At 41.6% G+C, this 16,907-nt stretch overlaps 2 protein-coding genes across 21 annotated transcripts in view; one reads left to right on the top strand and one right to left on the bottom strand.

Annotated features, from left to right (window-relative positions):
• The window catches only part of NBEA (neurobeachin), a 644,629-nt gene that overhangs the window by 198,019 nt on the left and 429,703 nt on the right, over positions 1-16,907 (bottom strand). For all 20 annotated transcript variants that reach the window (XR_014819172.1, XM_021065197.2, XM_021065202.2 and 17 more), the window contains one exon: positions 8,174-8,310. Coding sequence is in view for 19 of the 20 variants with exons in the window: in XM_021065197.2 (XP_020920856.2) it covers positions 8,174-8,310 (137 nt within the window). In the remaining variant the exon portion in view is untranslated. The remainder of the gene's footprint in view (positions 1-8,173; positions 8,311-16,907) is intronic.
• On the top strand, positions 3,988-6,882 carry MAB21L1 (mab-21 like 1). Its single transcript, XM_001927778.8, has one exon. The coding sequence runs from the start codon at positions 4,490-4,492 to the stop codon at positions 5,567-5,569; it is 1,080 nt and encodes a 359-aa protein (XP_001927813.3). The 5' UTR covers positions 3,988-4,489; the 3' UTR covers positions 5,570-6,882.

Below are 16,907 nucleotides of genomic sequence, written 5' to 3'. Positions count from 1 at the left end.
TAAAAAAGAGGAGGGGGGTAGAAATCAGATGCGTACAATGAGCCTTCAAAGCCACTCCAGCAGTAAGGATAAATAATTTAATAAATTCAACTTCATATTCTTTTTATCTCCCCAGTGTAATAAGCACATATTAAAAAAATAAAACTTTAAATTCATGAATACTTGTGAATAGGAGAGCAGCCAGCAGATAATGAGAAAACACAAAACAGTATCTGTGTGAACATTTAACATGTGTATGCATATCCTATAACAGATACCTTTTTCTGAAAGGTCACAATTGCTTAAATTTATGAACAGGTAATTCAAATTTAAATTAGGTTTTTTTAAAAACACAGAAACACTGCATCCCTACATTTCTCCACCTAAGAGAGGTTTTCTTTAAACCTAATAAGGCGACTATTTGGGCACTAGTTTGCCTATCCCATGTAAATTAAGTAGGTTTACAGCAGGGAGAATAAGTTACCTCCCTGGAAAAAGAACCTCAGGAAAAATTATTTTACTATTGTTATTCCAAATGCTTGGAAGTGTTAAGGATCACAATATTTAATTATTTTATATTCATTAATAATTCTAAAATTTATGATAATGGTGTGCTTGTGCCTTCCTCCAATTTTTTCATAATAGCACATTTAAAATCAAAGCTGCCCAGTAAACTAAGTAAATGAAATGAAAAAGTTAAGTTGGTTAGACCTTAAAAATCCCAAATACCCTTCAAATGCAAGCATCTCAAACTGTTATTAAATCCTGAGATGCTTGGTTTTCTTTTTTTTTCTCTTAAATTAGGTCAGTTTTCTTCAATTATCATTCTATTATTAGCTCATGTCAAAGATGTCTGCAAAGCATACCAATGAAAACAATTATGCATTTATATCCTAAAGCATGGGACACACACAGGCTTTTATTCTAGTACTAACTACTATGTTTATAGTAAAAAAAAAAATAATACAAGTAAGACTGGTGCCATTAGAGTTGTTTTATGAAGTTTTCACATAAGTAGGTAAATTGATTTTAAGCTCTCTCTCTGTATTACACTATCATATGAGATAACTAGTTCAATAGGTCAAAACATTTTCTAAAAATTTACTATAATATAGTTAAATGAGTTGCTCCCACAAAACAAATCTATCTACAAAGGCTACATGAAAATCAGTAGAATTACACAAAAAATTCCTCTCCATAGGTCATTTCGATTTAAAAAAAAAAAAAATTTAAGGGCTAGAAAAACCCTCTTCAGCATAGTTTAATTTTCCCTTCAACAGTGAGAACCGTCTGAGACCACGGAAAGGATCAGCTACAGAAGGCAATTCATTTCACGTGTTCAGTGTAACAGAAAATCACTGTGTTGCAGCAACAAGCAGTACTTGCGCTGGAGTATTATTCTAGGGCGCCCAGTTCACCCACAGTGATAAGAGCGTGTGGTGAATCCTATGTTATGTAAATCACTGTCAGGTCCCTGCGAGATGGGTGCTGAAGGAAGCAGCTCAGAAAACACAGTCCTGGTGTCCTTGAAATCGGATGACTTCACGTCCCTGGAACACTCGAGGACTAACGAGTTTCTTAGTCTTTCTCACCATCCATTTTTCTTCTTCAAAGTGCAAATCGTTAGTGAAAAGGCCCTGGTTACACCAATTAGTTTGCACAAAGTGCTTCGGCGTTTAGCTTCGCTTTAACCCAATTAAGCTGCACAGTGAGCCCCGAAGATGCGCCACCTGCGCGCCTGGCTCCAGAGCTGCTGCCCCGCGCCCCTCGCGTTAGACCCGCACGGACCGCCAAGCCACGGTCCCCCTAAAGGTCCCCGGGGCCTCTGCGTCTCAGGCTGCCTTACGTCCTCAACAATCGGGGGCATGTGCAGGTGGCCCAGGAAATCGAGGGCCAGGTCCCCAAGCAGCCACTCTGACCTGAACCCGAGGGGGAGCGCGCCGGGCGCTGGGGCCCGCAGCCGGCTCCCAGACAGCGCGGGGCTCGACCGCGCCCACACGTGGGCCCCGGCGGCGGCCGGGCAGAGGGGCGCTTGGGCAGAGAACATGGCCTACAGCGGATGTGGAGCAACGCAGGACACTAAGTAAGGGTTTAAAACATGCCACACGAACGAACGGCGACACACACACACACACACACACACACACACACACACACACACACAGCCTGCGGGCCTCTGAGCAGAGAAGGAAAGAAGGATGGGCCAGGAGCGCCAAGAAAGCGGGAGAGAGGAAACCAGCGGGAAGCGCGAGGGACCTTCCCTGGGTGGGGACAGAGGTGGCTTTTCCCCAGAGACCACGGCATAGCCTTGCCTTTGTGGCCGCAGGTTCTCTGGGCTTTGATTTGCCTCCTCTTCTTCGTCTTCCAACTGCCAAAAGGTAGCAGTGCGTTCACCCGCAACGCCCGCAAAGTGGGGAGGGGCTGGCGGGGACGCCCTATCCCTGCTTCTAAGGGAATGGAAGGTTCTTGGGGAACAGAGGAAGTGGATGCCAGGAGCGCTGACTCTAATGCACTATTGTAAGTTATATCGGAATCTACCACTCTTGGATAACGAGAAAGAATGATGCTGTACCTGTGCAAAAGAGAAAAAAAATCAAAAGCCTGGGTAAAAGTGGGAGCCCGGAACAAGATCTTGTTACAAGTGGCTCTGAAAGAAAGTGCCTACAAACCTGTTCCAGGAATTATAGGATTCTGATGGAAATATTCTTAATTTGAAAGAGAGAGCATCTAAATTAAAGGTGGGCAAATAAAAATCTGCCTAGGTTTAAAAACCACTGGAGACCCCCCAAGTGTTATTTCTTCCATTTCCTGTACAAGAAGGACACAGTTGGTAAGGACACACCAGGGGGGAAAGATGGTCTACATAAATCCATTTCCCCCTTCTGCTGCAAGGTTCCCAAATTTAGAAATGTTGATTTCTTTCAAAGTTTTCCAAAACAATATTTAAATTTACAAACGCTGGATAACTACAAATTTATTTTCTTTTAAAATCTTAAGCATTTCCTTTAATCAAATCGCATAAAATAGAAAATTAGAAGTCTGCTGTCAGGTGACCACTAAGGACACTTAGGAGAGGAAATTCATCCTTAATACTTTTGTAAATAAGCCAGAAACCCCAGACCTGCAAATGTTTAGGTTATCTGCCAGTAGGTCTCATCTCTATGATCTGTCCTGAATTTACATGCATTAAAATATAGCTCATTATGAAAAAAATAATCTCTCGATCACTGAGGTATTTTATTTCACACTGTTTCTGCCACTGCATATAAAACTTAGGGTCCTGGTTATAACGTTGGGCAAGTCTATCAAAGTACAAAGAGGACTGCAGATGGGGGGAGGGGTGTACAAAACATCCTAACAAACTGGAGTAGATGACATCTCACAGCCATAATTTTCAGATTCCTTTCAACAACTGCAAATGAGGAAAAAAACATAGATAAAACTCTGTCACATTAAAAAAAAAATTCTCACATAGGAACAATCCAGAAAATTACACAGGTATTATTAGTCCATATAAGCCAACGTGCATATACTTGAAAGAGCAAACTCTCAACCTGCATTCAAAAAGACCTCCAGGATTAACAGCCATTAATTATCTTACTCGAAATGCAAGTTAGTGACTTTTGTTTTAGAAAAAGCCCCTTCTAGTTCACCAATTGATGGATGACCATTAGTACACCTGTATTTGCATTTCATCGGTAAAAAGACAAGCAGGGTTTTCAGCACAGAAGAGAACCACTTTGCCAAGTCTTTTCAAAACGTCAATATGCTTCAATTAGTACCAAAGCTGAGAGATTCCTCTTGATTTCCAGAACTGTCTAGGTGGCCTGGGTGGTTTTCTGCCGGCAGCAGCCTCCTACCTTTCGTTTGTGTGCCTATATCCATGAGGGGGGATTAATTAGCCGGGTTGGAGCTGACGGAGGCTGTCGTGACGAGCCCAGTGGCGATTGGCCGCCAGCCTGCCTGGCCCTGCCTTTATAATTTCCACACGAGTGCATCTGGGCTCTTAGACAAACCAACAGCAGCTTCTTCTGACATATACACACGCACACTCACCCCCGACTCACACTCAGCACACTTTTCCTCCATCTGATGAACAGTCCTGCACACACGATGATCACGGGGAAAGCGTAAATAAATACGAAAAGGGTTGATTATTTTGACTACTGGAAGAGCTTTGCTGGGTCTCAGCGCAACTTTTGTTTTTATTACTGAGAAGGTGATTGCTCCAGGCCTTTCTCTCACACAAGGATTCTTTAAAAGAGGAAGAGAGACAGAGACGGGGGGAGACCAATCTTTCACTTTAAGACCGGCTGGGCTCAAAGATAAAAGGAAGGGGAAGGCAGCCGCTAGGAATCCACCGCCGCAGCACTTCGGAAAGACGTTTCTGGTACATTTCTGAGCGCCGCGGCCCGTTTCTCCACCGAAGTTGGCTCCAGCTCTAGCAGCCGCATTGGATCCCACAGCTTACTGCGAGACTCCGGTGTACAATCCGGATCTCTGCCCCAACATGATCGCGGCCCAGGCCAAGCTGGTCTACCATCTGAATAAATACTACAACGAAAAATGCCAAGCCAGGAAAGCTGCCATTGCCAAAACTATCCGGGAAGTCTGCAAAGTAGTTTCCGACGTCCTGAAGGAGGTGGAAGTGCAGGAGCCGCGGTTCATCAGCTCTCTCAACGAGATGGACAATCGCTACGAGGGCCTCGAGGTCATCTCCCCCACCGAATTTGAGGTGGTGCTTTACCTTAACCAAATGGGAGTGTTCAACTTTGTGGACGACGGCTCGCTGCCTGGCTGCGCGGTGCTCAAGTTGAGCGACGGGCGCAAGAGGAGCATGTCCCTCTGGGTGGAATTCATTACCGCCTCCGGCTACCTCTCGGCGCGAAAAATCCGGTCCAGGTTTCAGACGCTGGTGGCTCAAGCGGTTGACAAATGCAGCTACAGGGATGTGGTAAAGATGGTGGCAGACACCAGCGAAGTGAAACTGAGAATCCGAGATAGGTACGTGGTGCAGATCACACCGGCTTTTAAATGCACTGGGATCTGGCCAAGGAGTGCTGCCCACTGGCCACTTCCCCACATCCCCTGGCCTGGACCCAACCGGGTGGCGGAGGTCAAAGCGGAAGGGTTCAACCTCTTGTCCAAGGAGTGCCACTCCCTGGCCGGCAAGCAGAGCTCGGCGGAGAGCGACGCCTGGGTGCTGCAGTTCGCGGAGGCAGAGAACAGACTGCAGATGGGGGGCTGCAGAAAGAAATGCCTCTCCATTCTCAAAACCTTACGGGATCGTCACCTCGAACTGCCAGGCCAGCCCCTGAACAATTACCACATGAAGACTCTGGTTTCCTACGAGTGTGAAAAGCATCCCCGGGAGTCGGACTGGGACGAGTCTTGCCTGGGTGATCGGCTTAACGGGATTTTGCTGCAACTTATCTCCTGCCTGCAGTGCCGGCGGTGTCCTCACTACTTTTTACCGAACTTAGATCTGTTTCAAGGCAAACCTCACTCGGCTCTGGAGAACGCTGCCAAACAAACGTGGCGACTTGCAAGAGAGATCCTGACCAACCCGAAGAGTTTGGAAAAACTTTAGAGGACAATTTAATCGACAGCCGAAATGTGATTCCTAGTCTCCAAGTTCTCAAGAAGTGTAGACTTCCTGTTCGATTCCTATCTAATATTCCACTTGACAGTGCAAACAATCTCTTCCTTGAAAAGGAATACTAATACAGTGTTTAGGCATCATCTCACCCACCCCTCCAAAGGAAGGAAAAGAAGTAGGGAAAGCCAAGCGGATGGAGAAAAGCCCAAACCCGCAAGTATTAGAAGACTTCTTTACAAAGGATTTCATATCGCCCTTGAAAAGTACACAGTAACACCCGGAAAACAGCCTGGCTCTAACGCAAGACCGCAATGAACACTGCCTAACTATCAAAGGATTATAGCAATCCTGGTGATTTAGGCGCATCTGGCTGTGAGTAAACACGATTTGGATATGCCATCTGAAGGGAAGTGTAATGTATATTTTGATTTGTAACAAATATTGTGATCTCACTTTGTCTTTGCAAGTGTGGATGTTGGTGTTTTGTGATTTGGTGAACAGAAGTTGAATTGCCATTTTGGATACTTCCAGGCATTTTCCACTAACGAAGATATAATTTAAAGGTAGATTTCCTCTTGGTACTTTTATCTGTCTTCAAAAGTGTCTGAACTTTAAAAAGTTTACATTATGTTTCAAATATATTGCTTGTTCTATTTCTAACATTCCATAAATATACTTGAAATGTTATTTAAATATATTCAAAGAAATTTGAATTCAGCTTATATAATAACGCTTGAATATCTGAATTATATATTTGAAAAATGCACTTGAAATACACTGGATAATTACTTTTGTGATTTAGATTTTAATTTCTGTTGCCAGTTTTTATTTAATTAGAAGCTAATAAATGAAGTAAAATTAAAGTTGTTGTGTCTCACTTTGAATTGTTTTTCTGTTAAAAGATGCAATGCTTCATTTTGAAAATCGAATCCACTTGAATATTTTAAACATTTTTGGGAAATATACTAATGAAATAATTAAAAATAAAACCTTAAAATATTGGAGAAAAGCTCTTTTTGTATAGTTGCAGAAGAGAATGACCTACTGTCAGTTTCTGACTTTGTATAAGGCTATTCCATTCTACAACAGACACAATTTAAATCTACCTGTGAAATCTTGCTATTCTGGGCTAATACTTCTGTAGGATTTTTGATAATATAAGGATACAATATATCATGACAGTCAAGACTGCTGAGTTAAAAATCAGACTAAGAGAAAATGAACTTAACAAAGTCCTAAAAAACTTTGGACATTTGTGTGTGAAAACTAACTGTGCTAATAAAATGAAGATAATTTCTGACCTATTTTATGTCAAACCTTATTTTCTTCAGGAAGTGTTTCATTGGTGGAATGAATGAATCAGATATCCAAAGTTACTTTTTACTTCATAGGGCAAACCAATGATAAAAACATAAAGACGTAGTTTAAATTATCTAACATCAAATGCACTACATTCAAACTCATTTTCAAATTCCGTTCTTTTGGATTTAGAAGTAAAAGTCCCATGGGTATCCTTCAGAGTATTTTAACAGTCAACAAGTGCAGGAAGGGCTAATCACCTATGGGCCTTAAGGTAGTTAGTTAATTGTGGTGGGAGTAAATTTTAGAATTTCAATTGCTATTCTACAAATAGCATTTTATAATGTTTTATTTCTATATACAAATTAAATATAAATAATAAAGTTCTGGATCTATGAAAGCATTTGTCTTTAACTATTTTAGGATAACTGCCTTGAAAATACTTTAAAGGAACGTCTTTGTAAAAGGATGCTTGATTATCTAATGACATGTTCCTGATTTTAATCTCAGGAAAAAAAGTTTACAAATGGCACAATAACATAAAAGTTAAAACAACATTAAAACTGATATCAGAAGAAAGTACAGAAGTATAGAGCTGCCTGAATACTTAGGTTTAAAAATTTTACAATAATATATAATAAACACTTATACATTTTAAATCGTCCAAATGTATATTGTTTGGCACAACATGAATGGAAAAATACAAACTGTAAAGCTCAGAGCACCAGTGTACACTATGCATACACATTGTAAATGAAAGCTGCTCAGAGAGTGGGTTTCTCTTCCTCTTAAATTCACATTTAAAACCCATTCTTATTTCAGAAGATGAAAAATGGATATAATAATGAGATGAATTTATATCTAATGCACCCCCCGTTTTCTTATAACCTTTCAATGAACAATAATTCATATTGCAAGGTACACTTTTGGAAATTAAAAGTGGTCTTAGCAAGAAATTTCATGAGCCCTTTCCCAGTCTTCCCAGAGATCCTCAGATGCTGTACCCCAGGGACTTGGGAGCAACTGGCTTAACTACCAAATCTGCCCAAGTGCACACAAAGGCACTCATGTAAGAGACGGTTAAAATGTGCACGCTCTGCGATACAGGATTTAGAATCGTTAATATATTCTTCAATCCCATAAAATAGAGCATGCGTTATTTCATTCATTTTATTTTCTACAAGAAAGACGGGCAATGTGCTCCCCTCCCCCACTGTCATTTAAAACCCAGCAAAATTGAAAGCCACTTCCTGCCACAAAGCCACCAGTACCGCACCCAGAATCACTGTAACTCACTTTCGTGTCGATCTTCTTGAAGGCAGGATCATCCTCATCTACCTCGAAGTAGATTTCTGTGGTGGTGATGGAGAGAGTTCCCTTGGCCACCACCACTGGAGCGATGAGCTGGGCAGGAGTGCTGAGAACCACTGGGCCTGAAAGACAGGGCACCTGAGTCAGGCTGTGCCTCCGTGCCCCTGTCCCGCTCCCTCTCAGAAAGGAATCGTAGGTTTTTATTTTCAAAGATGCACTAAGAAGTGTATCTTTGCTACGCGGCAAGCTCCTTCCATGTGATAGGTGTGCTTGGCTTTTACACATTACCTTCTAGTGAGACTAGAAACAGATAATTCCATAAAAACCCAAGAAGTCAGGATACCAAGTGATTCCTCGCAAGCAAGTTTGCCATCTCAGCCTAGATAATCCTAGGTAGATGGTCAAGTGCTGCCATTAACCGACTTAAAAGTGCAGAACAGACTCACTCTCTGAGGCCCTGATTCTCCTCTGAGCACCTAACCTACGTTTGAGAGACCCTGGGCAAGCAGCACCGCCGGCAAAGACCAGCCATCCCGCAAACCCTTAAACTGGGCAGCAGGGTTCCAGAGATGGTCAGGAACGGGGGAATGGGTATAGGGTCTCAAGATATAAATTCCACTGCGCTAACGGGTTTGCATCTTGAGGGAGGATGAATACTGGCCTGCACACACCGATATACGCGCACATGAAGACATTCAATGTATTTCTTATGCTGAAAAGAACGAAAATTGCAGCAGTGATTTTTCTCACCGAGGTTAAGTCAAAAACGATTAAATTGTAAGACGTTTGAACAAAACGATCTCAGAAAAGCATTCGAAAAGTGCTCAACTTCAGGAACTAGAGGAACTAAGCTTCAGTAAAAGAGATTTTTAGAAAGTGTGCCTACTAAGGTGCTTACTTCGAATTCCCTCCACCCAAGTTGAAGTCAAAAATTAAGAATTTCACGCACTAGGATGTTAATTCAAAGGGGGATTACTTAACTGCTCCTTTAAGATTCCCCGAAGGGGAGGCCTTCTTTGCTATCCTGGACTTAAACTACAGATTTAAAAATCAGAAAAAAAAATGTATTCGTTTTTCTGCAGTAAGGGCGCATTCTATTCCCTCCCATTGCCGCCCTCAAATGCAGACAATCAAAAGAGTCGCGATGACTGCAGGCGAAAGGCACTGAAAAGGCAAGTCCCCCGTGATCGCTCAGGCCCGGGACCCGCGGAGGCAGCCCTCTCTGGGAGAACGGCTCCATCGCCGCTGCCACGGCCGCCGCCACCGCCAAGGCCGCCGCGGGCAGGCCCGGCCCGGCTGCGCGGGGACCGCAGCGGAGTTCGCTTTCCCCGGGAGCGGCACACGCCGACGGTCCGGCACAAAGCCGGGCGTTTCGGCTGCAGGAGGACCACGGAGGAATCGGCCGGCTTCCGTGGCGCTTAAAGGGGTGGCTCTGAGCAAACTGTGTTCGCGCCAGCCCGCACCCGGATCGTGCAGGCTAACGCAAAGCCCCTGCTTTCGCTTTACTGCTGGGTACCCCCGAGGAGCCGGCGCTGGGGGGCTGGCGCCCCGGGGCGCGCGGACTCGGGTCTGGGTCTCGGGCGGGCCGTTTCCGCCCGCGGCCGAGCAGAGTCGGGGTGCACCTCAGCTCCATGAGGTTTTTCTTTCCAAAGGGCCAGGCGGTCGATCTGAAGCGCCACTTTAAAGGCTCATCAATCTTAATCTAGGTTGCTCAAGTAATTATGCCCGAATCTCTTGTACGATTACAAGTGGATTTGGGTTTCTATTCCCCAGGCCCTCCTTTGTGTTTATTGGAGGGTCTGTGCGCGCGCTCGGCGGCGCCTCCTGCCTCCGCGCCCTCCTCCGAAGCCCCCGACGCTCGGGCCGGTTCGAACCGCTCCCTTAACCCTTCAGCCGCCGGGACGCTCCTCTGGCTGCCCCTTTTCATATTTCCCTTCGAGAGAAATCCAAGAGGCTTACTCTTGACGGGGGCAAGGTGAGAAAGAAGGGGATCTGATTCACATTGGAAACAAAGTGTCTTCCCTACGCATCACTAGGTCTTGATAAAAACCTCAAAAAAGTCGCCTTTCCAAACATGAAAAGGCAGTGATTTCTGATTTAAAAGAAAATTTCTGGTAGTTAGGGACGAAGAATAGTTAAAAACATTAAAAATGGCGAACCGCTTCTTTCTCTTAAAAAGTAATTTACCATATCCAAGCAATTAAATTGGAAAAAAATTGAAAATCATAGCACACATTATCAAAGCCATAAAAACTGATTTACCAAAATATACACAATTAGAATTTTAAGTACACAATTCCGTGAACTTTTAACAGGGAACACATTTTCTCTACCTATTTCTCTGTGTTTCTGGAAGGCGACCGCGTTTCCTTTTGATTTTACTGCAATCTCATTCTCCTGAATTGAGATTTTCTGGGGGTTTATAAAAGGACTTCGGACTGGTCCTTCTTTAAGAAAGACACTCATGAAATATTCAGCCTTAATAGTGTGTCATTTTTACCCCTGTCCTTTGGAAATCTCCAATTACAACTTCCAATTCCATAGCATGTTTAAGGAGCGCTGAGTCTTTTTGTTGTAGCCTTCAGGGAGCACACCAGCCGCAGAGAGAATAGAGTTAATCCACTACAGCAATACAGAGAGGGGATTATGTTTTAATCCCCTTTGGGGGAGCCTTTGGATTTTAGGGATCCAATATTAAAATGTTTACATAAGGCACAATCACAAACCAGCAGATTTCCCATATGGAAGATCTCGTTATTTGAAAACCTAGGATCCCTTTCCAAATAAAAATAGTTTAGAAAGGGCAGCATGTCTGGATGTCAGCGGGATGTTGATTTGGCAGATTCTGTTCTAGAAGATAATCTCCTAACTTTGGTGTAGTGAGTTGGGGACTGAATGTAGATATATGCATTCTAATCACTACTATGGCAATATCAACCGTCAAGCACAGACAGAAGCAAAGTGACAGATATTAAAAGACAGTCAAGCAAACGGATAGGACAAAACCACCCCCTCTTGCATTGCTGTATACAATAGTTCAAAATTCCGCCACCTAAACTGGTAAAAGAAAAAGGAAAGAAGGAATGCTATTTACCTTTTAGAATTGGCACTCTATTATTTAAGAAATATTGATCCATGACTATTTTTGAAAGAAGGATAGAGATATTACTTGCCATTAGTTTAAATGCTAATGTAAAATGTGAACTAGAACAAAGATCACCCAAGCATAAAGAGAAGATTCCTTAGAAGAAATGAACGTCTCTTTAGAGCCACAGGATCTTTAATCAGTTGAGATGGTAAACCTAGAGTAGAAAATACATATGTTTTATATTTGAGAAGGCAACTATTCATCAAATATATTGTAAAAGTAGAATGTTCAAAACTACTTGTGGGTTTGAAGGATTCTATTGAAAACAAAATTCTAAGCCTAAACGTCTTAACACATCAACTCTTAATAGAACTTTAGTTTACAAAGCTCTTTTACATTTTTTTTTAACTTAACTGCTAGTTCAATAATCACAATTTGGGGCTATGGGTTGTTAATACTCTCCTGCCAGAGACCACCAGGAATACAAAGGTAGGTGAGAAAGTTGGGTTTATTGCTCGTGGCCAGGAGGGAGACATGGCAACCATGGAGTGACTAGGTAAGAGGGCTTCGGGAGGGACTTACGGTAGGATCTGAGCTTTGGTTAAGTCATTTGGGGAAGGGTTCAGGGACGTAGGGTTTTGCTCTGGATTGGGCTCTGTCAGGGAATGATGATAATTCTGTGATTGGGGGTCAATAAATACCATCTAGGACTAGACCTAGGCTAAAAGGAACTGACAAAGAAGTAACAGTCACTCATCTAACCAGGAAAGGGGAGGTTAGTATTTAGGTGGCATGTTGAGTGACCTTGTTTTTGTCTGGGCTTAGACAAAGTTATAAAGCTGACTTTTGCCTCACATCATCATATGACCTTATCTGCTGTTGGTGTTCTTTCTGTAAGGTTGTTTATGTCCAACAGGAGAACAAGCTGTGAGCCCCAGGCCAGCTCCCAAAAATACCAAGGCCTCCTTGGAAGGGTCAGGCCCGTTTCCTGAGGTCAGGGGCTCCTTTTCTTTGTCTCAGATACAGGAATGAATCATTTTTTTAGAGGTGAGGTCAACAGCATTCTAGCTATAAAAGGCAATTATACTGATTAAATTCTCAAACAATGCTAAAATTCTTTACAAATTTCAATATAAAGAAGGACAAAGAATATGCATAGGGACAAGGAGCTGATGTTTAATTAAAACCGGCATCTGTTACAACGATATTCAGTGTCTTATGATAACCCATAAGAGAAAGGAATATATTTTAAAAAAGAGTATATATGTATAATTGAATCACTTTGCTGTACAGCAAAAATTAATACAACATTGTAAATCAAGTATACTTCAATTTAAAAACTGGCATTGTTACAATTATTTGATGACTTTCAGTTGGCAAAAACCTTCATGTATATTCAGTGTACATGATATATTTTCGAATCACTTGAATTATTTTCTAAGCTTAGTTTAATATTAATAAAAGTTTTGTTAGCTATATGGATTTACTCCAACCTCAATTACTTTGAAGCCACATGTTCGATTTGCTTTTAGAACATGTAAAAGACCATTATTTGGGGATAATAAGCATTGACTAATCTTTGAAAATTATTGAACTTAAAATCCTGACATTATTTAAAAGAGATAAAATTAATCTGAAATCCTTTATGTTTAGTGAAAAAAGTGTATCATTCTGAAAAAAATTTTAAGACAAAAAATATAATACATTTTATAGTTATTTCTTCAGCATGACAAAATGTATAGACAAATAACTCATAGCATGAGTGACTTAACATATCTAAAATATTTATCACTGCTTTTGACGTATTTTTAAGTATGGCACTATCAATTCTTTTTTTTTTTTTTTTTTATCTTTTTAGGGCCGCGCCCGTGGCATGTGGAGGTTCCCAGGCTAGGGGTCGAATCAGCGCTGTACCTGCCAGCCTACACTACAGCCACAGCAAAGCCAGATCTGAGCCACATCTGCGACCTACACCACAACTCATGCCAACAGTGGATCCTGAACTCACTGGGAGAGGCCAGGGATTGAACCTTCATCCTCATGGATACCAGTCTGATTAGTTTCTCCTGAGCCTCGACAGGAGATCCTGGCACTACCAATTTAAGGAAAACGTCTCCCCCATAGAATTAAAAGAATAAAATGCTTTCATTCGAAAGCAATTTCAAATAAACTATTGAAGAATATGGGAAAATTGGAACTTTATTTTGGAATCCCAGGAAAACTTTAGGCATTAGGAAAATGGAGGTGTTTGTGCATGTGCCTAGGAGAGAGGGTGCTTAAAATGCAAATGAATCTTTTTAGATCAGAGCAAACCTACCTCTCAGTTTACCATTGACTGAAACAGAAAGAATGGTGCCCTCTATATATGAGCAATTGAAGACTGAATTTTAACAAAATTGTGGTATAACATCTACTTTTGCATGAATATGATCTAAAATCTCATTTAAACTGTTTATAATAAATAATTTTTAAAATTCCTGAAAGATAATCTCAGAGGCTCTAACTTTCACATGCCATTTGTGTTTTTTGATTCCTTTGTAGTACAGATAATTCTTCATGTTAAAAAGAAACCAACAAAAACTAGTGCATTTTCTGCAAAGGCAATCAGCGATTTTATAGAAGAAAAAGCTTACAAAGAAAAAATATATATATATACTCAAATAAAGTACTACTGAGTTATTTTCTAGCACAAAAATATACTAAAAAACAGTGATAATTTTAATGTTCATTGTGATAACTTGCTCTGCCTTTTGATTTGATGGGTGAGCCAGCTAAAATTTGTGTTTCTAGTTATATCACATTTAGTTCAACATATGGAATCCATTTTTCACTTTCTGGAAGGGTATTGACTCTTTTATGGCACTAGGATATCATTCGATGATCAAGAAGAGTAAGTTCCTACTAGACTAGAGGAGTGAGTAAACCGGAGGAGATGATTTAAATTTACTGGACCAGGAGAACTACGTCTTTGGCCCCCTTGGTTGGACTAGTGCCTTGCTTCGTGTTCCCATGGTTTCCTGGGCATATCTTTATGGCAGCACTTAGAATATGCTGAATATATGCATGTTTAGAAGTCTGTTTCTTCCATTTGGCTGCCTGAAGACAGGAGCACTCTCTTTAATCTTTGGTATGGAAGCTCTGTTTATGGAATTGAATGTAGAAAACTATATACTCCATTGTTACACTTGTATGTCATAGCAAAAAAGGCCAATTAAAATAACAGATTACATCTTTTATATTTTTCTGGAATTGATTTCAAATTGTTCTTTAAAAGTTTTGAAAGACACTGCATTTTATAGAAAAGATAAATTTTAAAATACACTTAAAACAAGTAAGAGTTATGATGTCATTGGTCATTCCAGCTATATCACATGCATATTATTTTTTAAATGGCATAATTTTAAATGGCCATTTTTTTCCCCAGTGTTTGTGTCCCTTCTTTGTAAGTTAAATGTTGTGAGACACATTTAATTCAGTATTTATTCACTCATGTAGTCAACAAAAATTATTCACGCTTTTGTGCACTAAGAGAGAATGCAGTAATGTACAAGATGTGGTTTTTATCCCGAAGAACTCATAATGCATAGCAAAGATAAGAAAATAGGCAGGAACAAGTGTGGCATAGGGAGAGGGCTTTAACTAAGCATCATTAAAGCACTAGAAGTGCCTTAATCTCATTGGTTCTTCATGACACACCTACTATTATCTCCATTTTATGGATGAGAAAATGAGCTGGGGAGCTGGAGTAACTTAGGGAAGATTATAAAACTAGTGAATGGTAGAGGGCAGGATTCAAACCTGGTTATCTGACTCCAGGGTATTTACTTCTATGTACCTGCCTCCCAAAAAAAGGGACAGAAGAAGAATTCTACAAACAGTCACAGAACTGTGGTGATTTCTAGCCTTTGTTTGAGGGGGTACAGTCAGGATGGGATGAGACAGTGGCACCTGGGTGGGGAGGGGTGGGATAGGCGCACATGCAGGGAGAGCACTCTAAGCAGGGAGAAGAGTTTGAGCAAATAGATGCAGCATATGAACAGGAGGAAATAAGGCCGGCCTGTGATGAGGCTGTGTAAAGGGCAGCAGTATGAGAGGAAACGGAAAAAAACACACATGGGTGGCCCTCAATGCCAGACTTCTTAGTTAAGGAACCAAAGATTAAAGCTCAGGCGTGACTGTGTGTGGAGCAAGGGTGCTGATCCCTTCTTGGGCTCACGTATCTCTTGGAGAAGATGGTTAAATATATGGCCCTTTCCTAGAAAAATTCACCTAAGAACATCTGTCCATCCTGACTGTATAATAACTGAAGCATTCGTATTTTGGAGAAAATTTAACTTGGTCATTTATTTTCATGTCTTCTGTCTAAAGATTTTCTGCCTCTGCGTTTATTGCTATCTTTTTTTCTACAGTTTTCTTCAGAAAATATTATCTTCCCTGCTGTTAAACAGTTATTCTCTCTACCTGGCATTTGGTCTGACCCTCCCCACTTTATTTTATTTATTTATTTATTTATTCATTTTTTGCTTTTTAGGGCCACACAAGCGGCATATGGAGATTCCCGGGCTAGGAGTCCAATTGGAGCTACAGCTGCCGGCCTACGCCACAGCCACAGCCACCTGGGATCCGAGCTGTGGCTTCGACCTACACCATAGCTCACGGCAATGCCGGATCCTTAACCCACTGAGTGAGGCCAGGGATCGAACCAGAAACCTCATTCACTTCCGTGGCGCCACAAGGGGAACTCTGGACCCTCCCCACTTTAGCGAAGCTCTTGCTGCTCTTATTTTGGTCTCCCCTCCTTTGCTAAGCTTCTAATCTTCAGTTTCTACCTCTATTCACTCCTTTTGGCCTCACCATCATCCTCTAATTAGGTCAAGGCGTTAGGGAAGTATGTATTTATTAATATGCCAAAGGTTTGGAAAAGTCCTTCCATCAACTAAAAATCTGTATAACATTTTCTTTTTTTTTTTTTTTTTTTTTTTGTCTTTTGTCTTTTTGTTGTTGTTGTTGCTATTTCTTGGGCCGCTCTCGCGGCATATGGAGGTTCCCAGGCTAGGGGTCTAATCGGAGCTGTAGCCACTGACCTACGCCAGAGCCACAGCAATGCGGGATCCGAGCCGCGTCTGCGACTACACCACAGCTCACGGCAACGCCGGATCTTTAACCCACTGAGCAAGGGCAGGGACCGAACCCGCAACCTCATGATTCCTAGTCGGATTCGCTAACCACTGCGCCACGACGGGAACTCCCATTTTCTAAATTTTTAATATTTTGTAACATTTTATTTTCAAACCCAGACTTTTCCAAATACATTTAGCTATACTTTTTTCTCATTAGTATATCTTGCAATACCTATGTTCTAAGGAATATCAGTCTGAAAAATACTGAGCCAGGGCTCCTTGACTTCTAGAACATACCACAGACATAACCTGTTTTACTGAACTTCACGGAGTGTGTTTTTTACAAATTGAATGCTCGTGGCAACCTTGCATTCAGAAATTCTATTGGCGCCATTTTCCCAACAGTACATTTGCTCACTTCGAGTCTCTGTGCCGCATTTTGGTAATTCGCACACTATTTCAAACTTTGTCATTATCATTATATTCGTCATGGTGATCTGTGGTTCTTGAA

Source organism: Sus scrofa, chromosome 11 (assembly GCF_054392235.1).
Source record: "Sus scrofa isolate SSC_HxYL_T2T_F1_AM1 chromosome 11, Sscrofa_HxYL_maternal_Yorkshire_Landrace_v2.0, whole genome shotgun sequence".
NCBI lineage: Eukaryota > Metazoa > Chordata > Mammalia > Artiodactyla > Suidae > Sus > Sus scrofa.
The sequence above is the reverse complement of the archived record's forward strand: the minus strand, read 5'-3'. Positions and strand labels throughout refer to the sequence as shown.

Excerpts from the sequence above, each read along its gene's own strand:
- MAB21L1 (XM_001927778.8), top strand. The coding sequence starts at position 4,490 with ATGATCGCGGCCCAGGCCAAGCTGGTCTACCATCTGAATAAATACTAC.